Raw genomic sequence first — 27,180 nt, forward strand, 5'->3', positions numbered from 1 at the left:
TGGCTATTTACAATATTTACAATTTTATTTTTTCATTTTTTTTGTATTTTAAATCCTACAGGGAAAAAACAAGAACTATTCTCTGTACACTATACATCACTGGGATCTGTTCTCGTCTACAGTCTGTCTCACCCCGACTCTGCACGCTGTGAGCACCCCAGAAATATCAGTGGGAGCTGAACAGGCCGCTCCAACCCCACTGCTGGGGGGCCAGGTGTGCCCTGGTTTGTGTTCCACCTGGGAGCGGAGTTACACAGCTGGTCCGAATCTTTCACTAGCAGCTGAACTGCTTCTGAACTGCTTCAGGCTCCGAGACGGTCCGCAGGCCACCTCATCAAGCGAAGGTCTCGAGCCAACAACTGTAAACGACCTTAAGAAAAGCCCTTTCTACGTTTAATTCAGAAAATCGTTAAGAAAACTGTTTGATTGACTTGTTCCGGTTGGAACAAAAAACCCTTCTGGACCGGGCCCAGCTGGAACGGAGCCACAGGCCCCCGGCTCCCGGTCAGCTGGGGTGTTCGGGCACCTGGGGGTGAAACGAGGTGAAATCTGGGGGCGCAGGTCCCCCCGGGCAGTGGCAGCGGCCGCACACACAGGCAGTGGTCAGGGCGAGCCGAGCTGCTGTTGCGCCCCCTGGTGCCCACAGCCAGGGCGGCACAGACTGTAAACAAGGGGTGAACGTCCCCAGCCATCCCACACCCACGTCCACCGGAAAAAAAACAATCTCCTCTGTTTTTTGGTTCATCAATTATTTACACGTAACAAAATAAACTTCTGTAAAAAAAACAGCTGCCAGTAGGAAATCGGAAAGTCTGTCCTGCTTCTGTGGAGAAATCGAGAACGCCACGGAAATTCACCACTGCTCCTCTCCGCAGCTGCGTTACAACAACAACAACGAGTGCTTCGAACCCGGGGCCAGGCCCATACTGAACTTCATGACACCCCCTCTCATCCCAACCCAGCAAGACACAGATACAGAGAGAGAGGAGAGATGGACAGAGAGAGAGGTGGACAGAGACAGAGAGAGAGGAAAGATGGACAGAGAGAGAGGAGAGAGAGGAGAGATGGACAGAGAGAGAGGTGGACAGAGACAGAGAGAGAGGAAAGATGGACAGAGAGAGAGGAGAGAGAGGAGAGATGGACAGAGAGAGAGGTGGACAAAGAGAGAGAGAGGAAAGATGGACAGAGAGAGGAGAGAGAGGTTAAGAGAGGGAGACAGAGAGAGAGGAGAGATGGACAGAGACAGAGAGAGAGGAGAGATGGACAGAGAGAGGAGAGAGAGGTTAAGAGAGGGAGACAGAGAGAGAGAGGAGAGATGGACAAGGAGAAGGAGAGAGCTGGACAGGGCGAGAGAGAGGAGAGAGGTGAGCCGAGAGACAGGCGCAAGGGCTGAGCAAGTGGCAGAGAAAGGAGACGGAAACACAGACCGAGGGGCAGAGGGAGGGAGAGACGAACCCTCTCCCTGCCCTGCAGACAGACCCCAGTCCCGGGTGGTCCGCCGGGCTCTCGCTGCCCGGGGCGACGTCACGGGTCCGGGTCCCGGGCCCAACAGGGAGGGGCAAAGAAATCAACCTGCACACAGAACGCGCTCCTTTGGGAAAGAGCCAGGGGGTGGCCTGGTGACCCAGAGACGCCAAACCCCGCAGTTCCACAGGGAGTCCAGGTCTCTGGGGGGTCACAGGGCCGAGTGGAGAATCCCACGATGTAGATTCCTGTCGGGTCGAGGGGGTCACGGGGCTCCCCGCCTGTCCAGTTACTGTCCTGGACTCAAGATGACCACGACTGGACCGCAGTGGACACAGAAGAGCTGGTCTCCATTGGTAAATGGTTTGGCTGATGGGTGGTTACTGGGGTAACGGGGTCAGTTGAGGGCCAGGTAAATGGGCTGACCGGGGCAGTGACTGGTCTTTGGAATGATGTCCAGTCTCTGGGGGCAGTGGGCGGTCTAGAGGAGGGAGTACCTGTGTGGTCTGTGGAGCCCAGATAGGATAGTCCTCTCCGAGGGGCAAGATCTGAGCAACTGGTGGGACCTGCACACATCCCCACAAATAAATACAAAATAAATACAAAACTAGCTGAAAACGGCTGGGTTTGTGTGTAGAAGCAGTAATGTCGTATGTTTCTCACAGAAGCCAGGAGTTCCCCCTCAGTCCTGCGAGAGAGACAAGAATAAGTGACATTCAACTCCCTGATCTCCTCCTCTCTCTCTGCATTTACTGCCTCTACCGCAGCCTGCCCCCTCTGCCTGTCTCTCTACTCCTGTCTCTCTCCCTGCCCCTCTCTCTCTCTACTCCTGTCTCTCTCCCTGCCCCCCCCTCTCTCTACTCCCGTCTCTCTCTCTTTCTACTCCCGTCTCTCTCTCTCTCTCTACTCCCGTCTCTCTCTCTCTCTCTACTCCCGTCTCTCTCTCTCTCTCTACTCCCGTCTCTCTCTCTCTCTCTACTCCCGTCTCTCTCTCTCTCTACTCCCGTCTCTCTCTCTCTCTACTCCAGTCTCTCTCTCTCTCTACTCCCCTCTCTCTCCCTGCCCCCCTCTCTCTCTACTCCAGTCTCTCTCTCTGCCCCCCTCTCTCTCCCTGCCCCCCTCTCTCTCTACTCCTGTCTCTCTCTCTCTGCCCCTCCCTCTACTCCTGTCTCTCTCCCTGCCTGTCTCTCTCTCTCTGCCCCCCCCCCCTCTCCTCCTGTCTCTCTCCCTGCCTGTCTCTCTCTCTCTGCCCCCCCCCCCTCTCCTCCTGTCTCTCTCCCTGCCTGTCTCTCTCCCTCCCCCCGCTCTGCCCAGCCCCTTGTCTCACCTCTAGTGCTGGGGTGGGGCTGGGGTGCCCCTCTCCGTCCCCCTGGGCCGTGGCGCTCGGCTGGCGGTGGTACTCAGCCACGTACAGACTCTTGTCGATGGAGGCGGGGATGGGCTTGATGTCGGTGCACAGCTGCTCCTCGATGGCCTTCAGGCTGAACCGGTCCTCCGAGGTGATGAGGTTGATGGCCAGACCCAGGTGCCCAAACCGCCCTGGACAGGGGGAGAGAGAGACAGGTGAGGGTGGGACAGAGGGGGAGAGAGAGACAGGTGAGGGGGGGACAGAGGGGGGAGAGAGAGAGAGAGACAGGTGAGGGGGAGAGAGACAGGTGAGGGCGGGACAGAGGGGGAGAGAGAGAGACAGGGGGGAGAGAGAGAGAGAGACAGGTGAGGGCGGGACAGAGGGGGAGAGAGAGACAGGTGAGGGGGGGGCAGAGGGAGAGAGAGAGACAGGTGAGGGGCGGGCAGAGGGAGAGAGAGACAGGTGAGGGGCGGGCAGAGGGAGAGAGAGAGACAGGGGGGAGAGAGAGAGACAGGTGAGGGCGGGACAGAGGGGGAGAGAGAGAGACAGGGGGGAGAGAGAGAGAGAGACAGGTGAGGGCGGGACAGAGGGGGAGAGAGAGACAGGTGAGGGGGGGGCAGAGGGAGAGAGAGAGACAGGTGAGGGGGGGGCAGAGGGAGAGAGAGACAGGTGAGGGGCGGGCAGAGGGAGAGAGAGAGACAGGGGGGAGAGAGAGAGAGAGACAGGTGAGGGCGGGACAGAGGGGGAGAGAGAGACAGATGAGGGGGGGGCAGAAGGAGAGAGAGAGACAGGTGAGGGGGGAGCAGAGGGAGAGAGAGAGACAGGTGAGGGTGGGACAGAGGGAGAGAGAGACAGGTGAGGGTGGGACAGAGGGAGAGAGAGACAGGGGGGAGAGAGACAGGTGAGGGCGGGACAGAGGGGAGAGAGAGAGAGACAGGTGAGGGGGAGAGACGGAGGAGGGGGGAGAGAGAGAGAGAGACAGGTGAGGGGGAGAGACAGGTGAGGGGGGGACAGAGGGAGAGAGAGACAGGTGAGGGGGAGAGACAGAGGAGGAGAGAGAGAGAGAGAGAGAGACAGGTGAGGGGGGGGAGAGAGAGAGAGAGAGACAGGTGAGGGGGAGAGACAGGTGAGGGGGGGGGGAAGAGAGAGAGAGACACTCTCTCACCTGATCTCCCAATGCGGTGCAGGTAGGTCTCTGCGCTCTTGGGGAAGTCGAAGTTGATGACGACGTTGACGGCCTGGATGTCGATCCCCCGAGTGAACAGGTCTGGGCACAGGGAGACAGACAGTCAGGGTCTAGAAAGGAGCACTGAGGGCATAAAGCTGGACATGATTCTCTCCGGGACGGAGCCACTGCCCCCCGGACCCCCAGGGAGGACTGACCTGTCGACACCAGGTTCCTGCACAGCCCGTTCCTGAAGTCGTGAAACACGCGATTGCGGTACTCCTGAGGAAACAGGAGACAGACACGGCTGAGCTCGGAGACACAGGGACAACATCACACAAGAGCTTCTCAAGGAGACAAGAACAGTGTGTCTGTATGAACCCCTCTCTCTCTCAGTGCAGTGTTCATGTACTGGAGTGTCCAGTCAGTGTGTCTGTATTAACCCCTCCCTCTCTCAGTGCAGTGTTAATGTACTGGAGTGTCCAGTCAGTGTGTCTGTATTAACCCCTCTCTCTCAGTGCAGTGTTAATGTACTGGAGTGTCCAGTCAGTGTGTCTGTATGAACCCCTCTCTCTCAGTGCAGTGTTCATGTACTGGAGTGTCCAGTCAGTGTGTCTGTATTAACCCCTCTCTCTCTCAGTGCAGTGTCAATGTACTGGAGTGTCCAGACGGTCAGCTGGTGTGTCCACACCGACCTGCATCATCTTGGCGTGGATGTAGAAACAGGAGTAGCCCAGCTGAGAGATCTTCTTGGCCAGCAGCTCCACACGCTGGGTGGAGTTACAGAAGATGATGGACTGGTTAATCTGCAGCTGGAATCAAGGACAGACAGAGGACGACGTTTCAGCAACACAGAGCCAACTGACCCCCCCCAGAGGCACAGCAGGACAGTGTCCCTGGGAGAAACAGTCTTTGATACTGTTCCACAATGTCGGTCCTGTCCCAGGGTCATGCTGTGCTACAGTTTAAGGTCCAGTCCAGGCTGTCGGGACCGGACACGGCCCAGCTCCGCTGCGGGCTCACCCTGGAGAACAGCGTGTTCAGGCAGTGGACCTTCTGCCTCTCGGCCACGTAGGCGTAGTACTGCGTGATGCCCTTCAGGGTCAGCTCCTCCATCAGGTTGATCTCGTACGGCTTCTGGAGGTGTTTTGTCTGCAGGGGGACAACGAGAGAGAGAGGGCGTGAGGGGTCAGTACAGACGCCGAGGGGGACGCCGCTGTCACTGAGCCCGTCCTCACTGGACACCCAGGTCTGCCTGTTTCCAGTGTCTCTGTCCAGGCTGTGGTCACTGTGGTCCAGTTCCTCGGTCACTCCCTCACCATGAACTTCTGCACACTCATGGGGAAGGTGGCGGAGAACAGCAGGATCTGTCTGTTCCTGGGCAGGAAACTGATGATGTCCTCGATCAGCGAGACGAAGTCCTGAGACAGCAGCTTGTCAGCCTGCAGAGACAGAGCGCGGTCAGTCCGGCACACAGGGCAGAGACAGAGCCCGGTCAGTCCGGCACACAGGGCAGAGACAGAGCCCGGTCAGTCCGGCACACAGGGCAGAGACAGAGCGCGGTCAGTCCGGCACACAGGGCAGAGACAGAGCCCGGTCAGTCCGGCACACAGGGCAGAGACAGAGCCCGGTCAGTCCGGCACACAGGGCAGAGACAGAGCCCGGTCAGTCCGGCACACAGGGCAGAGACAGAGCCCGGTCAGTCCGGCACACAGGGCAGAGACAGAGCCCGGTCAGTCCGGCACACAGGGCAGAGACAGAGGGAGGGAGAGGAGAGAGAGAGTCAAGGAGAGACCGAGGCCAGAGAAGTCTCTCACCTCGTCCATCACCATCATCTGAACGTGCTGCACCTTGGCCACGCCCTTCCTGATGAGGTCCAGTATGCGGCCGGGCGTGGCGATGACCACGTGCACTGCGATGGGGACAGAGAGGACAGAGAGGACAGAGCCCGTCAGCACCGCGCCACGCCGCGCCGCGGGGCCTGTCCACAGCGCACGCGCCCTCACTCACCGGTTTCGTCCAGGCGCATGATGTCATCGCGCAGGTTGGTGCCCCCTGTCGTCGCCATGACCTTGACCCCCCCGAGGCGCTTGCTGACCTGGATACAGATCTGACTGACCTGCAAGGCCAGCTCCCGAGTGGGCACCATCACCATAGCTGGGTTAGAGAGGGGGAGAGACAGGGGTCACCACTGACACACAGAGAGGGACAGACAGGGGTCACCACTGACACACAGAGAGAGAGGGACAGACAGGGGTCACCACTGACACACAGAGAGAGAGGGACAGACACAAACACAAGAGAAACTGGAATGCTACAGAACCCTTAACAGACAGCACACACCAGCCGAATATCTAACCAAGCTAAATAACAGCAAAGAGAAACAGACCCTGACAAAGTACAGGCTCAGTGACCACAGCCTGGACACAGGCAGACCTGACTGTCCAGAGAGGACAGGCTCAGTGACCACAGGCTGGCCATAGACACTGGACACAGGCAGACCTGGCTGCCCAGAGAGGACAGGCTGTGGTCCCACTGCCAGCGGGGAGAATCAGAGACTGAGGTGCGCTTCCTACTGCACAGATTCTCTAGGATTAGAGAAACATTCTTCCCCAAATTTACACATCTGATCCCAGAATTCCCACACCTGCCAGAATCACAACAGCTCCCAATCCTACTGGGAGAGGGAGGAGGGAACTCAGTTGAACTGGCAGCCCAGTGTGTGATCTCCTGTCCCAGCCTGAGGACCAGTGAGGCTGTCTCCCAGTAACGCTCCAGATGTTTACAGTATATGTAAATCGTGTATGATATGTCTTTGTTGTAAATGTCTGTAGATTTGTTTTTTTGTTTCATGTTAATTTTATTTTTATTTGCTTTGGCAACACTGATTGTACTCATCGGTCATGCCAATAAAGCATCTTGAATTGAAAATTAAATTCAAGGTCAACAGATATCTGTCAGACAGATAAACAGCATCTCACCCTGAATGTGGTCCTTCTTTAGGTCAAGCCTCTCCAGCAAGGGGATGAGGTACGCCCCACTCTTCCCTGTCCCATTCTTGGCACGTGCCAGGATGTCCCGACCCGAGAGAGCGATCGGTATGCTCTCCTCCTGAGAGAGAGAGGGGTTAATAAAGACACACTTACTGGACACTCCAGTACATTAGCACTGCACTGAGAGAGAGAGGGGTTAATACAGACACACTGACTGGACACTCCAGTACATGAACACTGCACTGAGAGAGAGAGGGGTTAATACAGACACACTGACTGGACACTCCAGTACATGAACACTGCACTGAGAGAGAGAGGGGTTAATACAGACACACTGACTGGACACTCCAGTACATGAACACTGCACTGAGAGAGAGAGGGGTTAATAAAGACACACTGACTGGACACTCCAGTACATTAACACTGCACTGAGAGAGAGAGGGGTTAATACAGACACACTGACTGGACACTCCAGTACATTAACACTGCACTGAGAGAGAGAGAGGGGTTAATACAGACACACTGACTGGACACTCCAATACATTAACACTGCACTGAGAGAGAGAGGGGTTAATACAGACACACTGACTGGACACTCCAGTACATTAACACTGCACTGAGAGAGAGAGGGATTAATACAGACACACTGACTGGACACTCCAGTACATTAACACTGCACTGAGAGAGAGAGGGGTTAATACAGACACACTGACTGGACACTCCAGCACATGAACACTGCACTGAGAGAGAGAGGGATTAATACAGACACACTGACTGGACACTCCAGTACATTAACACTGCACTGAGAGAGAGGGGTTCATACAGACACACTGACTGGACACTCCAGTACATTAACACTGCACTGAGAGAGAGGGGTTAATACAGTACCTGGATGGGTGATGGCTTCTCCCAGCCCATCTCAAATATTCCCATCAGCAACTCCCTCTTCAGACAGTAATCCTCAAACTCATTCCCCTTCGTTGCTGTGACATCCTGACAGAGCCAGGAAGAGAGACAGGGAGTGAGGAGGAGAAGTGCTGTGTGTGTGAGAGAGAGACAGTCGGTGTGAAGCTCTGTGTGTGTGAGAGAGAGAGAGACAGCAGGTCTCACCGATGTCTTGACTCGGGTGTCTTTAGGAGGCACGTGGAGACTCTTCTTCCAGTCGTCTCCGAACCTGCAGACAGAGCAACAGTTCCAGTCAGACTCGCACCAGCAGCGGGGGTGCGAGACACGCCTGGAGAGACACACCCAGCTCTCACCTGATCCCAGCGCTGCTCTGGCCCTGCAGGGCTCCTCCATGCTTGTGAAGGGCGCTGGGCGCCTTCCCCGGGGGACCTGACTGAGGGGCAGCCGGCTTGGGCTGCCCTCTGAGCTGCCCGTTCTGCTTGCCCAGCCCCACGACCACAGAGACAGGGTTCTCTGTTCTGGCAGTTGCCATGGCAATGCTGTGCCCCAGCCGCTCCAAAACGTGGATTAATAAAGTTGAGTTTGAAAGACGGGGAAAAAAGCTCCAAAGATGAACTCTCTATATAAGTGCTCTCGAATTAAAAAAGTATTCTTTCAATATATATCTGTAAAAAAATATAATCGTATTTCTGTCTGTTTGTACAGGAGGAGCTGGACCCCTGGGAGTCTGTCCCTGAAGCCGAGGACACAGCAGGAAGGCCAGGACTCTCTATCCCTTCCCTTTCAACTCCGATCCCTGCCGGGAAGTTATCCAGGAGTCGGGGTTCAGGAGCGGGCTGGGGTGCGCTCTCTGCTCGCGGAGCCTGCGGGGGATTCTGGGAAGCTTGGCGGGAGAGGGCTCATCGTCGGTCGCTGGCGTCCAGGGCTCTGGTCCGGCTGCCGGTGCAGGACGAGGAAACGTGGGATCCCTGCGGCTCCGGGCTCAAGCGCAGTGCCCGCTGTGACAGGGCTGGGGCGCCCCCACCCCCTGGGAGAGACAGAGAGAGGTCAGGAGGTCACTGCGACAGGGCCACGGCCCACACTGGCTGTCCAGCACCAGGACAGAGGCAGAGAGGTCAGCACTGGTCCTACACACACACAGCGACAAACTGACTGACCCACACACACACAGTGACACACTGACTGACCCACACATACACACAGTGACACACTGACTGACCCACACACACACACAGTGACACACTGACTGACCCACACACACAGTGACACACTGACTGACCCACACATACACACAGTGACACACTGACTGACCCACACACACACACAGTGACACACTGACTGACCCACACACACACACAGTGACACACTGACTGACCCACACACACACACAGTGACACACTGACTGACCCACACACACAGTGACACACTGACTGACCCACACACACACACAGTGACACACTGACTGACCCACACATACACACAGTGACACACTGACTGACCCACACATACACACAGTGACACACTGACTGACCCACACATACACACAGTGACACACTGACTGACCCACACATACACACATCGACACACTGACTGACCCACACACACACACAGTGACACACTGACTGACCCACACACACACACAGTGACACACTGACTGACCCACACACACACAGTGACACACTGACTGACCCACACACACACACAGTGACACACTGACTGACCCACACATACACACAGCGACACACTGACTGACCCACACACACACAGTGACACACTGACTGACCCGGAACCCCCCACACACACACACACACAGAGTGACACACACGGACCCACGGACCCACAGACACACACGGACCCACACGGACCCACAGACACACGCAGAGTGACACACACGGACGCGCACACACACACAGAGTGACACACACGGACCCCCACACACACACACCCAGTGACACACAGACACACACGGACCCCTCCACACACACACACAGTGACACACACACACGCCCGTAGCGCCCCTGCCCACAGCGACACACGCAGTCGCTCTCCCGCCCGCAGGGAGCCTGTCCCGCAGCCCAGAGCCGCCAGGCCGCTCCGTGGCTCTTCCCCGGGAGACACGACTCCCACACACCACCTCCCGCGCCTTCTCCCCGCTGTTTCCGAAGGCACCGCGGCCACAGCGGCGGCCGACCCGCCTCCCGCAGAGAAGCAAGAAAGAGGTTTGTTTTACTTTACTGGTGCGAACTTTCCAAAGACACAAGAAACTCGTACCTTTCTTAACGTTCCTGGAATTAAATGAAAACTCCCACTTCAAAAAACTCAAGAACTGTGCTCGGGTATTATTCTCTCTCTGTTTTTCTGTTTTATATTTTATTTTCTCAATAATTTAATCGCCTTCACACTCCAGCTAAGCGCACTCCGCTTCTATTGTGACAATATCGCCGATCCAACATGGCCGCCCATCTCCCTCTCCCTCTCCTTCGGCCCCGGCGACGCGGTGACGTCACACAAGCCGCTGCGTCCGGGGGGGTGGGGGGTAGGGGCATCACGGGAGTTGTAGTCCAGCTCCCGATTCGTGAGGCCGCCGCTCTCCATGGCCGGAGGGCGGCGGTGTTTTTTAACAGTGACACCGAAAAAACTCACTTTGACGGGGGGGGGTGGGTAGAGTGACGGGGTACCCCTGCCTCTGACAGAGTGTCGCCACGCAGGGCAAACACGACCCTATACTCAATCCTTGAGGGTATATAGCGCCAGCAGGGACAGGTGTGACCCCAGCGCGGGGCTGAGAGAGGAGAGGGACTTAATGATTCCCTCTGTTTCTTCTTTAGAGGGACTCTCAGGGCATGAAGCTGTAAATGCGCTGTCAGAAATGCCTGAGGAATTGCACCAAGCTCTACCAAAGCAGAGACAAGTCTCCCAGCACCCAGCACTGAGTCTCCTGAGTGCAGCTGTACTGTGTACTGTGTGGCTTTATGTAGCAATTTCTAACTTTTTGCTTTAATGGCGTCATGTGAACCAAAGTTCATTTTTTCGGCATTACTGTTTAAACATCACCCATGGGTCCAATTTCTGACAGCTTCATCCAGTTCAGGGGCGCAGGGGAGCAGGGGTCTATCCCAGCAAGCATTGGGAGCAAGGCAGGGTACAGCCACACAAACTCACACCAGGGCCAGTCCATCACAGGACACACACACTCACACCAGGGCCAGTGGATCACAGGACACACACTCACACCAGGGCCAGTGCATCACAGGACACACACACACTCACACCAGGGCCAGTCCATCACAGGACACACACACACTCACACCAGTGCCAGTCCATCACAGGACACACACACACTCACACAAGGGCCAGTGCATCACAGGACACACACACACTCACACCAGGGCCAGTGCATCACAGGACACACACACACTCACACCAGGGCCAGTGCATCACAGGACACACACACTCACACCAAGGCCAGTCCATCACAGGACACACACACACACCGGGGCCAATTTTCCCAGAGACCAATGAACCCTACCAGCATGCGTTTGGACTGTGAGAGGAAACCCACACGAACACAGACAGCACTCCAGGCGCTGAACCCAGCCCCCCAGCCCTGCGAGACACAGATGCTGACCACAGCGCCACCCTGCCCCCTGTTAACACAACATTTACAGTACAAGCGTTTTGCTGGATATTTGAACACCATCTCAGGATAAATGGAGGTGCAGTTGCGCATCCAGGACACCAGGTGGCGCCAGTCACGCACTTGACACCAGAACATCAGACAGTGACAAACGAGGGGAGCCGTTCAGCCCTTCCATCCGGTTTGGTTGTTAGTTGTAGTTAATTGATCCCAGGATTCCATCCAGATGTGCCTTGAGAGAAACCAGGGTCCCAGCTACAACAACATAGCTGTGCAGCTTGTTCCACACCCCCACCACTCTTGTTGAAAGATAGTGCCTCCTGTCTTGACACAGGCAGACCTGGCTGCCCAGAGAGGACAGGCTGTGACCACAGCCTGGACATAGACACTGGAGACAGACCGAGAAGGAGGGAGTGAGTAGAGAGGGGAGAGGGAGAGACTGAAACATCACCAAATAAGGACAAGGGCATCTGGAGTTATCTTTACAAAAATATGTTTTTTATTCATCTAAAATATACAGTTATTTCATCTCCTTTTGAAAAACACAGATTCAGAAATATTATAAGTAAAAAAAACAAGCATTGGAAATCAGTTCTGCTGAAATCACAGCAGGCTGATCCACTCCAGGTGTTACAGAGTGATCAGCCACTCCCAGTGCACAGCGGGCTGATCCACTCCAGGTGTTACAGATCAGATGGAATCAGACTGCTTCGCAATTAGAACCAGATATCCACTTTAAAATACACATAAAAGAACAAAGTCGGTCCACTGTTCATCAAACGTAATATTAAAAAAATAAATAATTGTAACTATCAGTCAAAACATCAGTCGATTTGCATGTGTATCTGTATGTCCATCAGTCGGAGACTGCACCTATCAGTCAGTCAGAGTGTCACAGTGTCAGAGTATCAGAGTGTCAGTCAGTGCGTCAGTGTCAGTCAGAGTGTCAGTCAGTGTGTAAGAGTGTCAGTCAGTGTGTCACAGTGTCAGAGTGTCAGTGTCGGAGGATCAGTTACTCGTCTGCAGTCTCGGGGTGCTCACTTGCTCCAGGGTGGGTGGAGTCCTGTCTGTGACTGTGTCAGTGCGTCAGTGTCAGTCAGAGTGTCAGTCAGTGTGTAAGAGTGTCAGTCAGTGTGTCACAGTGTCAGAGTGTCAGTGTCGGAGGATCAGTTACTCGTCTGCAGTCTCGGGGTGCTCACTTGCTCCAGGGTGGGTGGAGTCCTGTCTGTGACTGTGTCAGTGCGTCAGTGTCAGTCAGTGTGTCAGAGTGTCAGTCGGTGTGCCAGTGTCAGAGGGTCACAGTTACTTGTCTGCAGTCTCAGGGAGCTCACTTGCTCCAGGAGTCAGTGTCAGTGGGTCAGAGGGTCACAGTTACTTGTCTGCAGTCTCAGGGAGCTCACTTGCTCCAGGAGTCAGTGTCAGTGGGTCAGAGGGTCACAGTTACTTGTCTGCAGTCTCAGGGAGCTCACTTGCTCCAGGAGTCAGTGTCAGAGGGTCAGAGGGTCACAGTTACTTGTCTGCAGTCTCAGGGAGCTCACTTGCTCCAGGAGTCAGTGTCAGTGGGTCAGAGGGTCACAGTTACTTGTCTGCAGTCTCAGGGAGCTCACTTGCTCCAGGAGTCAGTGTCAGAGGGTCAGAGGGTCACAGTTACTCGTCTGCAGTCTCGGGGAGCTCACTTGCTCCGGGGTGTGGAGTCCTGTCTGTGGGAAGCCAGCGCTCTGCAGGCCTGTGGGTGACATGGCCGTGAGCTCACTCTCCGCCCTCCAGTCCCGCTGTCAGCTCTCACCTTTGCCCTCGCTGCTCATGCTCATGGAGGACGCGTCCGATTGGCTGTCGCTGCCCCGGCTGGAGGGGCGGGGCAGGCTGACCGGAGGGTGAGGAGAGAGGCCGTGGCTGAGCGGGGCAGGGACGAGGGGCAGGGGTGCAAGCGATGGGGGCAGGGGCAGGAAGGAGGTGTACTGGGGCTCGATGTAATAGCCTTTGGGAAACTCGACAGCTGCGGGGGGGAATGGGGCGTGGAGGGGCACGGGCCCGCCCCCCGGAAGAGCAACTGCATCCTGGAGTGGCGAGGGGTAACCACCACCCCCTAGTGGAAAGAACTGAAACTGCACCCGGGGAATTGTCATCATCCTGTTTCCTGGCACGTCCTCTTTCAACCTCTTGTGCTCCTGCTGGGCGTGTTCCTGCGTTTCCACGGGAGACGACCTCCTCTCCGCCTCGGCTGACTGGCTGATTGGAGAACGTGTGGGAGGAGCCACAGCGGTCTGGTGGGACGGACTGGGGGCAGGAGGTGGGGCCACGTGGTGACCAGCAGCCAATGGGGATCGGAGAGGGGCGTGGCCGGGAGACTGGGCCGGCGTTCCTGAGAGAGAAGGAGAGCTGCCGATTGGGAAAGCTACAGGACGTCTTGTGGGACGTCAGTATTTCACACGCTCAGCTGAGATCTTACCATCAGCGCTGTGCTGGTGCGGGGAGGGAGACAGGCTGTGAGGGGATGGGGCATCTGGGGGGGGCTCCAGGGGTTTGGGGTTCAGGTGGCGCCCTCCTTTCCCCCTCAAGACATCAGTGACCTGTGAGAGCAGAGAGATAGAGGAGAGAGCAAGGTGAGTCTCAGATTCCGGAGTCAGTCAGTCCTCTGAAGAGGGTGACGAGAGGAGAGACAGGCGGCGCTGGACACACCCTCTTGTTCTTGGCCACCATCAGCGCCGTGTCGTTGTGGTAGTTCTTCAGGCTGCTGTCCGCGCCGTTCCTGAGCAGCAGACGCACAGCCTCCACCAGGCCCCGGCCACAGGCACTGTGCAGAGCACTGTTCCCCGAGTAGGACTGGGCATTGACACTGGCACCACACTGAGGGACAGAGAGAGGGGTCAATACACCCTGACTGGACACTCCAGTACATTAACACTGCACTGAGAGAGAGAGGGGTTAATACAGACACACTGACTGGACACTCCAGTACATTAACACTGCACTGAGAGAGAGAGGGGTTAATACAGACACACTGACTGGACACTCCAGTACATTAACACTGCACTGAGAGAGAGGGGTTAATACAGACACACTGACTGGACACTCCAGTACATTAACACTGCACTGAGAGAGAGAGGGGTTAATACAGACACACTGACTGGACACTCCAGTACATTAACACTGCACTGAGAGAGAGAGGGGTTAATACAGACACACTGACTGGACACTCCAGTACATCAACACTGCACTGAGAGAGAGAGGGGTTAATACAGACACACTGACTGGACACTCCAGTACATGAACACTGCACTGAGAGAGAGAGGGGCTCCACTCTTACCTTTATCAGAAAATTCACCATCTCCATGTTATTATTCTCCACTGCATGAATAAGAGGGCTACGTCCACTTTTAATATCCTGTGAGGAGAAGAGAGGGAGGTCAATACTGACACACAGACAGACTGACAAACCGATGGCCTTGCTGACAGAGAAAAGGAAAGACTGACCACAGCATCAATGTCAGCTCCACTGTCCAGCAATAGTTTGACCAGCTCGCAGCTCCCAGACTGCACTGCCAAGTGCAGGGGAGTCAGACCTGGAGAGAGAGGGAGACGGAGGTTAACACAGCCATACCGAGTGACCGACACACTGACCAATCGATGTACTTCCTGACCAAAGCACTGGCTCATGTATTGTCTGACTGATGCACAAACTGTCCTATGTCCTGGTTAACCAACTGATGCATTGACCAACTAATACCCTGAGTGACACACAGCCCGACTGATGCATTGACTGACCAATGCACTGGCTGACTGATGAATGCAGTGTGAGGTACAAAGTGGTCTGAAATCTCGGAGCTCATGTCTCCATTGGGACTCTGAACAGCTGCAGGGGAAACTGCTGGCTGATGGGGCCTGTGACCACACCACTGTCCAAGCACAGCCCAGAGGCTAAGGGCTAGTCTTGTTACACCAGGAGGACAGCCAGTCTGGTGGTCCAGGTCCAGTCTAGTTACAGGAGGACAGCCAGTCTGGTGGTCCAGGTCCAGTCTAGTTACACACGGAGGACAGCCAGTCTGGTGGTCCAGGTCCAGTCTAGTTACACACGGAGGACAGCCAGTCTGGTGGTCCAGGTCCAGTCTAGTTACACACGGAGGACAGCCAGTCTGGTGGTCCAGGTCCAGTCTAGTTACACACGGAGGACAGCCAGTCTGGTGGTCCAGGTCCAGTCTAGTTACACACGGAGGACAGCCAGTCTGGTGGTTCAGGTCCAGTCCTGTTACACCAGGAGGACAGCCGGTCCGGTAGTCCAGGTCCTGCAGTGGATCAGGCTGCTATGAAGTGGGAGTCGGACTCATTCAGTGTAAGCTGAAGGGTTTTACCCTCATAATTCCTGGCCTCCAGGTCTGGTGTATGGGGGGAGTCTGTCAGCACCCGGCGCAGGCAGTCCGTCTGTCCGTGCTCACAGCACAGGTGGGCAGAGGTCTGACCGTGTCGATCCAGCACACAGGGGTCTGCTCCACCTCGCAGCAGCACCCCCACCAGCTCAGGCTGATGAGTGATCACAGCCAAGTGCAGAGGAGTCTAGGAGAGAGAGAGAGGGGTCAATACAGACACACTGGACACTCCAGTACATTAACACTGCACTGAGAGAGAGAGGGGTTAATACAGACACACTGACTGGACACTCCAGTACATTAACACTGCACTGAGAGAGAGAGGGGTTAATACAGACACACTGCCTGGACACTCCAGTACATGAACACTGCACTGAGAGAGAGAGGGGTTCATACAGACACACTGACTGGACACTCCAGTACATTAACACTGCACTGAGAGAGACAGGGGTTAATACAGACACACTGCCTGGACACTCCAGTACATTAACACTGCACTGAGAGAGAAAGGGGTTAATACAGACACACTGACTGGACACTCCAGTACATTAACACTGCACTGAGAGAGAGAGGGGTTAATACAGACACACTGACTGGACACTCCAGTACATTAACACTGCACTGAGAGAGAGTATCTAGGCTTGTTTCTGGCTCGGTGTGCCGTTTCCCAGCGCTGTGCCTGGAAGTGGGCTTCCTGTTAACTGCTCTGGGGTGGGGCTTGTGTGTGTTTGTGTGACGTGTGTGGGACGCTGGCAGACTGGTGCAACTTCTCGTAAAGACAGCGGCGCTGATCACTGTGCGTCTGTGCGGACGCGGGTCAGTCTGTGTGTGTGTGTGCGCGCAGACGTGCATCTGTGTGTCTGAGAAGATTCCTTTCCTGCTAAACCTGCGCTTTGCTACAGAAAAAACTTTATTGTCACCTTCTCCTGCAACAGTCTGTGCACCTACGGCTGGTACTGTAACACCCAGTCGTGCTACAGTCCTGTTTTATGACAAAAGCACCACTGAAACAGACAAATCTATTGTGACAACACAGAGCACAAATAAGAGACGGCACTAACAAAGCAGAACCGCGTGTGACAGAGCTGGGGACATGACCTCCCGATGCTCTGGCCAGACACTCAGCCTGACAGAGAAGAGCGAGCGCTGGGGTGTGCTGGGGGCGGCAGGTCTCTGTGGGGTCAAAGGAAAGTTCCACTGCGTTAGGACAGGGGGGTGCATGCACTACGTTTCCAAAGTGCGGGCTATACCATTCCTGCACTGTAGGGGGAGGTGGTGAGCCACAAGTGTCACACAAACTGCGGTCTGCAAGCTGTGAAACAACACTGTGTAGATCTCCAGTCATGCGAAAGGGGTTTCTGTTCTGCAGAAAAATACCCTTTTTTCTTTAAATGTCAGTACAAGCATTAGATTTTGGCTTTTAATTAATCACAGCCCTTTGGTAACTTTCAATGGTCATCTTGCACTGTTTCAACAAGCTTGCCTTAAACCTTGGTCTGACTGGGCTCTTCCGTGACTTCAACCCTGTATGGTATCTACGCTACTGTACCACACCCCTCTGTGTTTTACCCTGATCTCACTGTGATTTACTGCACAGTACTGTGCTTTTACCCTGATTTCACTGTGATTTACTGCACTGCACTGTGCTCTAACCCTGATCTCACTGTGATTTACTGCACTGCACTGTGCTCTTACCCTGATGTCTCTATGCAGGATACAGATGTGTCTGTGAGCCCAGTGTACACGCAGGATCACCACAGAGAGACCTGCTGCCTGTATCTGGAGAACCTCCACAGAAAACTCAGACTCCCTTTGTCAGGGAGAGGAGAGGAAAGCAGGAGTCTGTATCCCTTTAAGTGCAGAGGAGGACTCCTTCCAGGAACTACAGGAATACTACAGGCAGACAGAAAAAACTTCAAAAAATTCCTGAGCTGTGGAAGAGACCAGGTCAGGGTCTCACCCTTCCTGTGAAACAGCACTGCCTGTTCCCAGAACTCTGTGAGTCACTGCCCACACACACACGCACACCCTGCCACACACAATCTCACACACACACTGCCAGACAATTTCAATCTCACACACACAATCTCACAAACACACTGATACACACACCATCTCACACACACACTGCCACACAATTTCAATCTCACACACACACACAATCTCACACAATTTCAATCTCAACACACACTGCCAGACAATTTCAATCTCACACACACCATCTCACACACACACACAGCCACACAATTTCAATCTCACACACACACAGCCAGACAATTTCAATCTCACACACACCATCTCACACACACACACAGCCACACAATTTCAATCTCACACACACACAATCTCACACACACACTGCCACACAATTTCAATTTCACACACACACTGATACAAACACAATCTCACACACACACTGACACACAATTTCAATCTCACACATACAATCTCACAAACACACTGCCACACACACACTCATCCACTGGCATACTGTACACAGTCTCTCACACACAAACACACACAGCCTCACACACTCCCACAAAGCCACACTGACACACTCAAACCCATTCTCTTTTTCACCCAAAGATGAAAGGTGTCTAACAGTCCTGTCTCTCTCTCCCTGTCCTGTCTCCCTCTCTCTCTCCCTGTCCTGTCTCCCTCTCCTCTGTGACAGGAGAGCACAGGGAGAGAATGGGAGGAGAGAAAAGGAGAGAAATCGAAAGGCAGACAACCAATAGGAGACTGAAGGAGGGAGAAGAGAATTAACGCCAGCTGATCCAGGGAAACTCCCGTTTCTCTCATTTCCTGATTCAGTGCAAGTCTCTGTCAGACACCACAGGGACAGAGAAGGGCAGGGAACCAGAAAGACACATAGTAAAACTGAGAGAGAGAGGGGTTCATACAGACACACTGACTGGACACTCCAGTACATTAACACTGCACTGAGAGAGAGAGGGGTTCATACAGACACACTGACTGGACACTCCAGTACATTAACACTGCACAGAGAGAGAGAGGGGTTAATACAGACACCCTGACTGGACACTCCAGTACATTAACACTGCACTGAGAGAGAGGGGGGTTAATACAGACACCCTGACTGGACACTCCAGTACATTAACACTGCACTGAGAGAGAGAGGGGTTAATACAGACACACTGACTGGACACTCCAGTACATTAACACTGCACTGAGAGAGGGGTTAATACAGACACACTGACTGGACACTCCAGTACATTAACACTGCACTGAGAGAGAGGGGTTAATACAGACACACTGACTGGACACTCCAGTACATTAACACTGCACTGAGAGAGAGAGGGGTTAATACAGACACACTGACTGGACACTCCAGTACATTAACACTGCACTGAGAGAGAGGGGTTAATACAGACACACTGACTGGACACTCCAGTACATTAACACTGCACTGAGAGAGAGAGGGGTTAATACAGACACACTGACTGGACACTCCAGTACATTAACACTGCACTGAGAGAGAGAGGGGTTAATACAGACACACAGACTGGACACTCCAGTACATTAACACTGCACTGAGAGAGAGAGGGGTTAATACAGACACACTGACTGGACACTCCAGTACATTAACACTGCACTGAGAGAGAGAGGGGTTAATACAGACACACAGACTGGACACTCCAGTACATTAACAGTGCGCTGAGAGAGAGGTTAATGCACTACAGCACAGTGGAAGGGAAAGTCCCTAATTCTACCCTCTGAGCCTCAAAGCACAAGGCATGCTGGGAAACGGTAGGGCTGGCGGTAGGGAGGGGGTGTCATGTGACTTCTCGGAATGAGGATCTCAAAGCCCTCTGTTCTGAGACACACTGTGCACACAAACTCACACACAATGTCAGAGACAGACTTGAACACGTGGAAGCAAAGTTCACAAGCTGCACCACCATTTCACCGTCTTCAGACTTCGGTCTTAATGAAACCAGCTCGTGACACCTGTGAAATCCCATGGCCACAAAACCTGCTGTCGCTGGAAAACATAGAAGATGTGGCTCCAGGGACAACAGTCCAGATCACACTGCTTCTGGTTAAGAGGGTATGTGTTCAGGGTATGACTTTGCTCTGTGGCTTACTGGCACACCTGTGGTCCTGCAGTGCTGTCAGTGAGAGCTGTGTCTCTCCTCCAGTGGATGGAGACTCTGCTGTGGTCCTGCAGTGCTGTCAGTGAGAGCTGTGTCTCTCCTCCAGTGGATGGAGACTCTGCTGTGGTCCTGCAGTGCTGTCAGTGAGAGCTGTGTCTCTCCTCCAGTCACTTTTTTCTTTTTCCTTTTGCAGACACTTCCACTGCGTCCCCTGCTCATCCCAGTGGAGGTAAAATCCTCTGTCTTTGTTTCTTTTCTGTGGCACATGCCCAACAGACATACCTCCCCTTGCTGTTTGCGTAGTGGCGCGTGCCAAACGACAGACCCCCCCCCAACTGTTTGCGCAGTGGTGCGTGCCAAACGACAGACGCCCCCCCCCACACTGCTTGTGCAGTGGTGCATGCCAGTCTGTGGTCCTGGGTGGATTTCACTGGTACCGAATACGAGACGACGTCCTGCCCCAATCCACACTTCGCACAACCTCTCCCCGTCACAGACGCACAAAGTCAGCTTCCTCAGCTCGCTGAAAACACGCAGAATGAGGTGAACAGGCAAGAAGGAAACTCCATTTCCCTGGCAGGATATCGGGCTCGGTGGCAGCGCAGAAACCTCAAAGCCACCGCGCACAGCTTCTGGTAACACACGGCTTCAAAAGAAACGAAAACAAGACAGCGCTCCTGGAGGCAGAGGCGCTGGTAGAGATCTTGTAACGGCCCCCTTTAGATGCTGAGGTCCGGGTCCGGGGACAGAGGCGCCGCGACTTGGCCGCTGGGAAACGCCTCGCCCCTCGCATATCGGACACGCTGTCTCTCCGCCCTCTCCGCACGCGGAGCCTGGAGAACCAGCGCACCTGTCCAGCAGGACCAGCCAATTGACCAGAGAAGGTCACCTGAGAACAGGTTCGCGATGACCTGGAGACGCTGTTCCTTCCCCAGGGGTACTGCAGCGCTGTGCCCCAGGGACTCGAACCCATGACCCCCCCAGTGATAGGTGCACAGCCCTGACTGATCCCCCACACTGCTGCCTGTACACTAACCCTGGGACAACAGAGAAAGACCTGGAGACAGAGCGCAGTACTGCTCCTTCAGGGGGCCCTGCAGCGCTGTGCCCCAGGGACTCGAACCCGTGACCCCCCCAGTGATAGGTGCACAGCCCTGACTGATCCCCCACACTGCTGCCTGTACACTAACCCTGGGACAACAGAGAAAGACCTGGAGACAGAGCGCAGTACTGCTCCTTCAGGGGGCCCTGCAGCGCTGTGCCCCAGGGACTCGAACCCGTGACCCCCCAGTGATAGGTGCACAGCCCTGACTGATCCCCCACACTGCTACCTGTACACTAACCCTGGGACAACAGAGAAAGACCTGGAGACAGAGCACAGTACTGCTCCTTCAGGGGGCCCTGCAGCGCTGTGCCCCAGGGACTCGAACCCGTGACCCCCCCAGTGATAGGTGCACAGCCCTGACTGATCCCCCACACTGCTGCCTGTACACTAACCCTGGGACAACAGAGAAAGACCTGGAGACAGAGCGCAGTACTGCTCCTTCAGGGGGCCCTGCAGCGCTGTGCCCCAGGGACTCGAACCCGTGACCCCCCCAGTGATAGGTGCACAGCCCTGACTGATTCCCCACACTGCTGCCTGTACACTAACCCTGGGACAACAGAGAAAGACCTGGAGACAGAGCGCAGTACTGCTCCTTCAGGGGGCCCTGCAGCGCTGTGCCCCAGGGATTCGAACCCTGCCGTGTCTCACCTGGCGCAGGTTGTTGAAGATGTCCAAGTGTCGGCCTCCTCGCAGCAGGATGTCCACCAGCCTGCGCACCACTGCCTCCTCACTGCGCACCACCGCGATGTGCAGCACCCTGTGGGGACAGGACACACCTGCTGGGGTCTTTCCCTAGAGAGGGGCCCCTGGATGGACCAGACCCCGAGAGGGCCTGGGTCAGGGACCCAGTACTGGTCCCCAGTCACACTGCCAGACAGCACTGCCCTGTCCTCACGCTGCTGGGCTGGTCAGGGATTCTGCTGGACTTCTGGGTCTCTTTACAGGACTGGGGTTGGGGACCCCTGTACTAACTGGACTGGGGCTCTCCGGGATCGGGGTTGGGGACCCCTGTACTAACTGGACTGGGGCTCTCCGGGATCGGGGTTGGGGACCCCTGTACTAACTGGACTGGGGCTCTCCGGGACCGGGGTTGGGGACGAGAGATAGACAGACAAAAAGAGAGACAGATGGAGGGAGTGTTTAAGAGACAGGGAGAGAGAGAGACAGACAGACAGAGAGCTCTCCCATCTCAACACTGACAGTGTCTCTCTCTCTGTGTTTCCAGTAAGAGCTGCTCCAGTTTGATGTCATTTCCTGTTCTGAAGGGCTGCTGTGGGTCTTTTTAAATTGCTATTATATCTGCTTCTGAAGGGGCTTTTTCACACTTTTTATCTGCGTTTTTTTTTTTACTATTTTCATGTTTCTAACAAAGGAAGTCATTGTATCAGGGGCATGAACAGAAACTTTCAGACTTAAAAACAGAGTTCAGAACAGAGACCCACCCCAGAGCCGGAGGAAACTACAGTGCTGTTCTATTATTATGCTGCTACTGGTACTGGTACTGCTACTGGTACTGTAACTGCTGTCACTACACCTGCTGCTGGTACTGTTACTGCTGCTAATACTCCTACTGATATTCCTGCTTCTATACTCCTACTGCTACTGGAACTGTTACTGCTGCAGCAGCTAATACCACTCCTGCTGCTACAGTTGATAATACTACTGCTACTACTTCATAGTAAGAGCACAATGCAGTAAAGCCCAGCAAGCTCTGAGCAGGGCGACCCAGAGGGAGACACCAGACAGAGCCCAGCCGGCTCAGGGTTCGAGCAGGGTGAGAATGCTGTGTGGAGGTACCTGCTCTAGCAGCAGGATCTGGGTGAGACAGAGCACAGGACGCAGAGGGACAGCGGCCGGTTGGCCAAGCTGCCTTGCGCCTTTCATTTCACACTTACAGTAAAGATGTCTGGTTAAATGTAACAGCAAGTTCTGCTTCTGCTGGCTCGAATCCTTCTCTGACTCTAGGAATTACTCATGCAGCACAGTTACAGTCAGCCGCAGGTCAGCGGGTTAACTCTTTCTGAGAAGGTTATTTCACTCTGCCCCTCTTGCTCATTTTGTCTCTATCTGTATCCACTTCTCCACACCTGTCCACCTGTATGCCTGTACCCACCTGTCCTCCTCCACACCTGTCCACCTGTCTGTCTGTACCCACCTGTCCTTCTCCACACCTGTCCACCTGTGTCTGTACCCACCTGTCCTTCTCCACACCTGTCCACCTGTATGCCTGTACCCACCTGTCCTTCTCCAAACCCGTCTGTCTGTACCCACCTGTCCTTCTCCACACCTGTCCACCTGTGTCTGTACCCACCTGTCCTCCTCCACACCTGTCTGTCTGTACCCACCTGTCCTCCTCCACACCTGTCTGTCTGTACCCACCTGTCCTCCTCCACACCTGTCTACCCATCTGTCTGTACCCACCTGTCCTCCTCCACACCTGTCTACCCATCTGTCTGTACCCACCTGTCCTTCTCCACACCTGTCTGTCTGTATTCATATGTGTCTGTCTACCTCTGCCTATATCCATCATCCGCCTGCTTGTCTTTCTCCATCTGTCTACCTGTTTATCCTCGTCAACTTACTCAAGACAGACCCCCCAGAGACAGTGACCAGAAATCTACCACCACCAGGCCCTGCTGAGCCCAGAGCTGAGCCCAGAGAAGAGCCCCTCAGCCAGCTGGTCCTGAGGCTCACGGACACCATCCAGGCCCAGGACAGCCCAGCTCCAGCAACACGAGTGAGACTCAAGCACTTCACAGCACAAGCCAAACAACACTGCCTCACCCACTGGGACACACACACACACTGGAATGCTACAGAACCCTAAACACACAACACACACCAGGAGAATACCTGAGCAGGGTAAGAAACAGCAAGGAGAAACAGACCCTGACGAAGGACAGGCTCAGAGACCACAATCTACCTGTCTATCTTTATACTGGTCTACCTGTCCGTCTGTCTTTGTCTGCCTGTCTGTCTGTGTAACATATGGACATTAATCAGATGCTTTGAGTGCTACTCAACCTGCTGTAGCTCAAGTATACTCAACAACGAGTGAAGACGGCTTAATACAGATCTGTGCATCTGTCCATCTGTCCGAACCCCCTGTGTCTCCCGGAGTGAGTGAGCGACCCAAGTGTGTAAGAGCACAGTGCAGTGGAGTAAATCACAGTGAGATCAGGGTAAAAGCGCAGTGCAGTGCAGTAAATCACAGTGAGATCAGGGTAAAAGCACAGTGCAGTGCAGTAAGCCACTGGGAGCAGGATGATTCCTCAGCCACCGGACGGCTGCGCTGACCGATCTCAAGCCTCAGGGGGAGATAAGGCTCCCACTAACCCAATCAGCCCTGATCTGCGCTGATCTGCTCCGAGACGGAGCCGCGCAGATCTCTGCTCTCTCTTCGGCTTCCAGTTCCAGGAAAGCACAGCGACCGCAAGCTGAGAGACGAGAAAGTGGAAGAGAGAGAGGAGCTGCCGAGCGCAGGGGTGACGTGGGGGGGGGGCACCGCGGCTCAGCCCAGAGGAAGCGAGGCACCGAGGCCCCCGGCGCGCAGGCTCGGGACCGCAGATGTCACACTGCACTCCAGTAACACGCAGAGCCTCACACACACACCAGCCACTCCCCTTCCCAGCAGGATCCCTCACAGACCGGGATGACACAGAATGGGACAAACACCCCTTGGACTCTCTGCACATGGAGCTCGGTAACAACTCCTCACAGCGCATGCAGGACTAAATAAGGCCAATACCCAGTACTAACCAACTTACTCAAGACAGCCCTAGAATACTGGTTACCCCCGAGAGACAGTGACCAGAAATCTACCACCACCAGGCCCTACTGAGCCCAGAGCTGAGCCCAGAGAAGAGCCCCTCAGCCAGCTGGTCCTGAGGTTCACGGACACCATCCAGACCCAGGACAGCCCAGCTCCAGCAACACGAGTGAGACTCAAGCACTTCACAGCACAAGCCAAACAACACTGCCTCACCCACTGGGACACACACACACACTGGAATGCTACAGAACCCTAAACAGACAACGCACACCAGCAGAATATCTGAGCAGGGTAAGAAACAGCAAGGAGAAACAGACCCTGAGGAAGGACAGGCTCAGAGACCACAGCCTGGCCACAGAAACTGGACCTGACTGTCCAGTGAGGAAAGGCTCTCAGTGACCACAGCCTGGACACTGACACTGGACACAGGCAGACCTGGCTGTCCAGAGAGGACAGGCTCAGTGACTACAGCCTGGATACTGACACTGGACACAGGCAGACCTGGCTGCCCAGAGAGGACTGGCTCAGTGACCACAGCCTGGACCCTGACACTGGACACAGGCAGACCTGGCTGCCCAGAGAGGACAGGCTCAGTGACCACAGCCTGGACACTGACACTGGACACAGGCAGACCTGGCTGTCCAGAGAGGACAGACTGTGCTCCCACTGCCTGAGAATCAGAGAGAGATGCACTTTCTGTGAGAAATACTCTGGGATCAGACAAACATTCTTCCCTAAAATAAACTTAATTTCCACAACTGCCACAATCAGAACAGCTCCCAATCCTACCGGGAGGGGGGGGTGGGGGTGGGGGTGTTTACTCAGTTGAACTGGCAGCCCAGTGTGTGATCTCCTGTCCCAGCCTGAGAACCAGGGAGCCTGTCTCCCAGTAATGTTTGATGTGTTCTACGTTGTATCTAAATGTCTGTAGAAGCTGTATCTGCTTTGGCAACACTGTCATTTACCAGTCAGGGTAATAAAACTGTTTGAATTTGAAAGAGAGAGAGGGGGCGGGGTGGGGAGAAAGAGGGATGGGAGAGAGAGGGATGGGGAAATAGAAACAGAAAGAGAGAGAGAGGAGGGAGGGTGGCAGCGGGTGGAGAGGATGTTTGGGTTTGTTCAGCTCATTCATGTGAAGTCACCACACTCACACACTCACACAGACACCTGAGGAAACCGCACGCGGCCCGAGAGCAAGCTCGCGAGCGCTTCCCGAAAGCCAGGCTCGAGCGCGCAGACAACAGGATAAGGGCCGGCAGCGGCGCCGGCGCTGACGCAGGGCTGACGCAGGGCAGCGTGTGTGAGCGCGAGGTGCGGTTTGTTGATGTGTGCGGTTTAGGCTTTCCCTCCCCTCGGAGAGGCTCGGCCAGCGCCGGCTGTTTTGGGTGTTTCTGACGATCATGTGAACACACAAACACAAACACGCACAAACACACAAACACAAACACAGATGCACAGATGCACACAGGCTCACAAATACAGAAACCAGCTTCAGGACAGAAGATAACAAGACCAAATCACTACAGTCAGAATCAGCCCAGAGAACTAGGGTGACTGACTCATCATCATCATCAGAGCTGTAGAGTCACTGTAGAGACACTCAGTCCAGCTCCTCTGTATCTTCACACTAACACTCCTTCATCATCATCAGAGCTGGAGAGTCACTGTAGAGACACTCAGTCCAGCTCCTCTGTATCTTCACACTAACACTCCTTCATCATCATCAGAGCTGTAGAGTCACTGTAGAGACACTCAGTCCAGCTCCTCTGTATCTTCACACTAACACTCCTTCATCATCATCAGAGCTGTAGAGTTACTGTAGAGACACTCAGTCCAGCTCATCTGTATCTTCACACTAACACTCCTTCATCATCATCAGAGCTGTAGAGTAACTGTAGAGACACTCAGTCCAGCTCATCTGTATCTTCACACTAACACTCCTTCATCATCATCAGAGCTGTAGAGTCACTGTAGAGACACTCAGTCCAGCTCATCTGTATCTTCACACTAACACTCCTTCATCATCATCAGAGCTGTAGAGTAACTGTAGAGACACTCAGTCCAGCTCATCTGTATCTTCACACTGACACTCCTTCATCATCATCAGAGCTGTAGAGTCACTGTAGAGACACTCAGTCCAGCTCATCTGTATCTTCACACTGACACTCTTTCATCATCATCAGAGCTGTAGAGTCACTGTAGAGACACTCAGTCCAGCTCCTCTGTATCTTCACACTCACACTCCTTCATCATCATCAGAGCTGTAGAGTCACTGTAGAGACACTCAGTCCAGCTCCTCTGTATCTTC

The 27,180-nt window shown here is 54.5% G+C and overlaps 2 protein-coding genes and 1 long non-coding RNA gene across 4 annotated transcripts in view; 1 reads left to right on the plus strand and 2 right to left on the minus strand.

Moving 5' to 3' along the window:
- ddx61 (DEAD (Asp-Glu-Ala-Asp) box helicase 61) lies at positions 1–10,347 on the minus strand. Its single transcript, XM_069185337.1, has 14 exons — positions 10,148–10,347; positions 8,230–8,903; positions 8,081–8,144; positions 7,859–7,963; positions 6,959–7,088; positions 5,988–6,134; positions 5,795–5,889; positions 5,297–5,419; positions 5,001–5,129; positions 4,673–4,789; positions 4,196–4,259; positions 3,978–4,079; positions 2,792–3,003; positions 1–2,152 (listed from the first exon to the last, which is right to left on the minus strand). The coding sequence occupies exons 2-14, from the start codon at positions 8,406–8,408 to the stop codon at positions 2,147–2,149; spliced, it is 1,473 nt and encodes a 490-aa protein (XP_069041438.1). The 5' UTR covers positions 8,409–8,903; positions 10,148–10,347; the 3' UTR covers positions 1–2,146.
- LOC138225369 (uncharacterized) lies at positions 9,801–22,427 on the plus strand. 2 transcript variants are annotated; one of them, XR_011183859.1, is made up of 5 exons: positions 9,801–10,095; positions 11,848–11,926; positions 17,591–17,875; positions 18,552–19,949; positions 20,189–22,427. It is a non-coding gene; the product is annotated as an uncharacterized lncRNA (long non-coding RNA). The 2 variants fall into 2 exon arrangements; XR_011183860.1 differs by lacking the exon at positions 11,848–11,926 and having other exon boundaries at positions 9,802–10,095.
- bcl3 (BCL3 transcription coactivator) overlaps positions 11,990–27,180 on the minus strand; it is a 19,669-nt gene continuing 4,478 nt past the window's right edge. The window contains exons 3-9 of the mRNA XM_069185328.1: positions 21,749–21,857; positions 15,863–16,064; positions 14,988–15,076; positions 14,821–14,898; positions 14,193–14,360; positions 13,963–14,083; positions 11,990–13,875 (exon numbers count right to left, since the gene is read on the minus strand). Coding sequence (XP_069041429.1) covers positions 13,289–13,875; positions 13,963–14,083; positions 14,193–14,360; positions 14,821–14,898; positions 14,988–15,076; positions 15,863–16,064; positions 21,749–21,857 — 1,354 coding nt within the window. The 3' untranslated portion in view covers positions 11,990–13,288. The remainder of the gene's footprint in view (positions 13,876–13,962; positions 14,084–14,192; positions 14,361–14,820; positions 14,899–14,987; positions 15,077–15,862; positions 16,065–21,748; positions 21,858–27,180) is intronic.

Source organism: Lepisosteus oculatus, chromosome 27 (assembly GCF_040954835.1).
Source record: "Lepisosteus oculatus isolate fLepOcu1 chromosome 27, fLepOcu1.hap2, whole genome shotgun sequence".
NCBI lineage: Eukaryota > Metazoa > Chordata > Actinopteri > Semionotiformes > Lepisosteidae > Lepisosteus > Lepisosteus oculatus.

Coding starts and splice junctions, on each gene's coding strand:
- ddx61 (XM_069185337.1), bottom strand. CDS start 8,408: ATGGCAACTGCCAGAACAGAGAACCCTGTCTCTGTGGTCGTGGGGCTG. Junction 8,145..8,229: donor CAGAGCAGCGCTGGGATCAG/GTGAGAGCTGGG, acceptor CTCTGTCTGCAG/GTTCGGAGACGACTGGAAGA. Junction 4,080..4,195: donor CAGGAACCTGGTGTCGACAG/GTCAGTCCTCCC, acceptor CCCTGTGCCCAG/ACCTGTTCACTCGGGGGATC.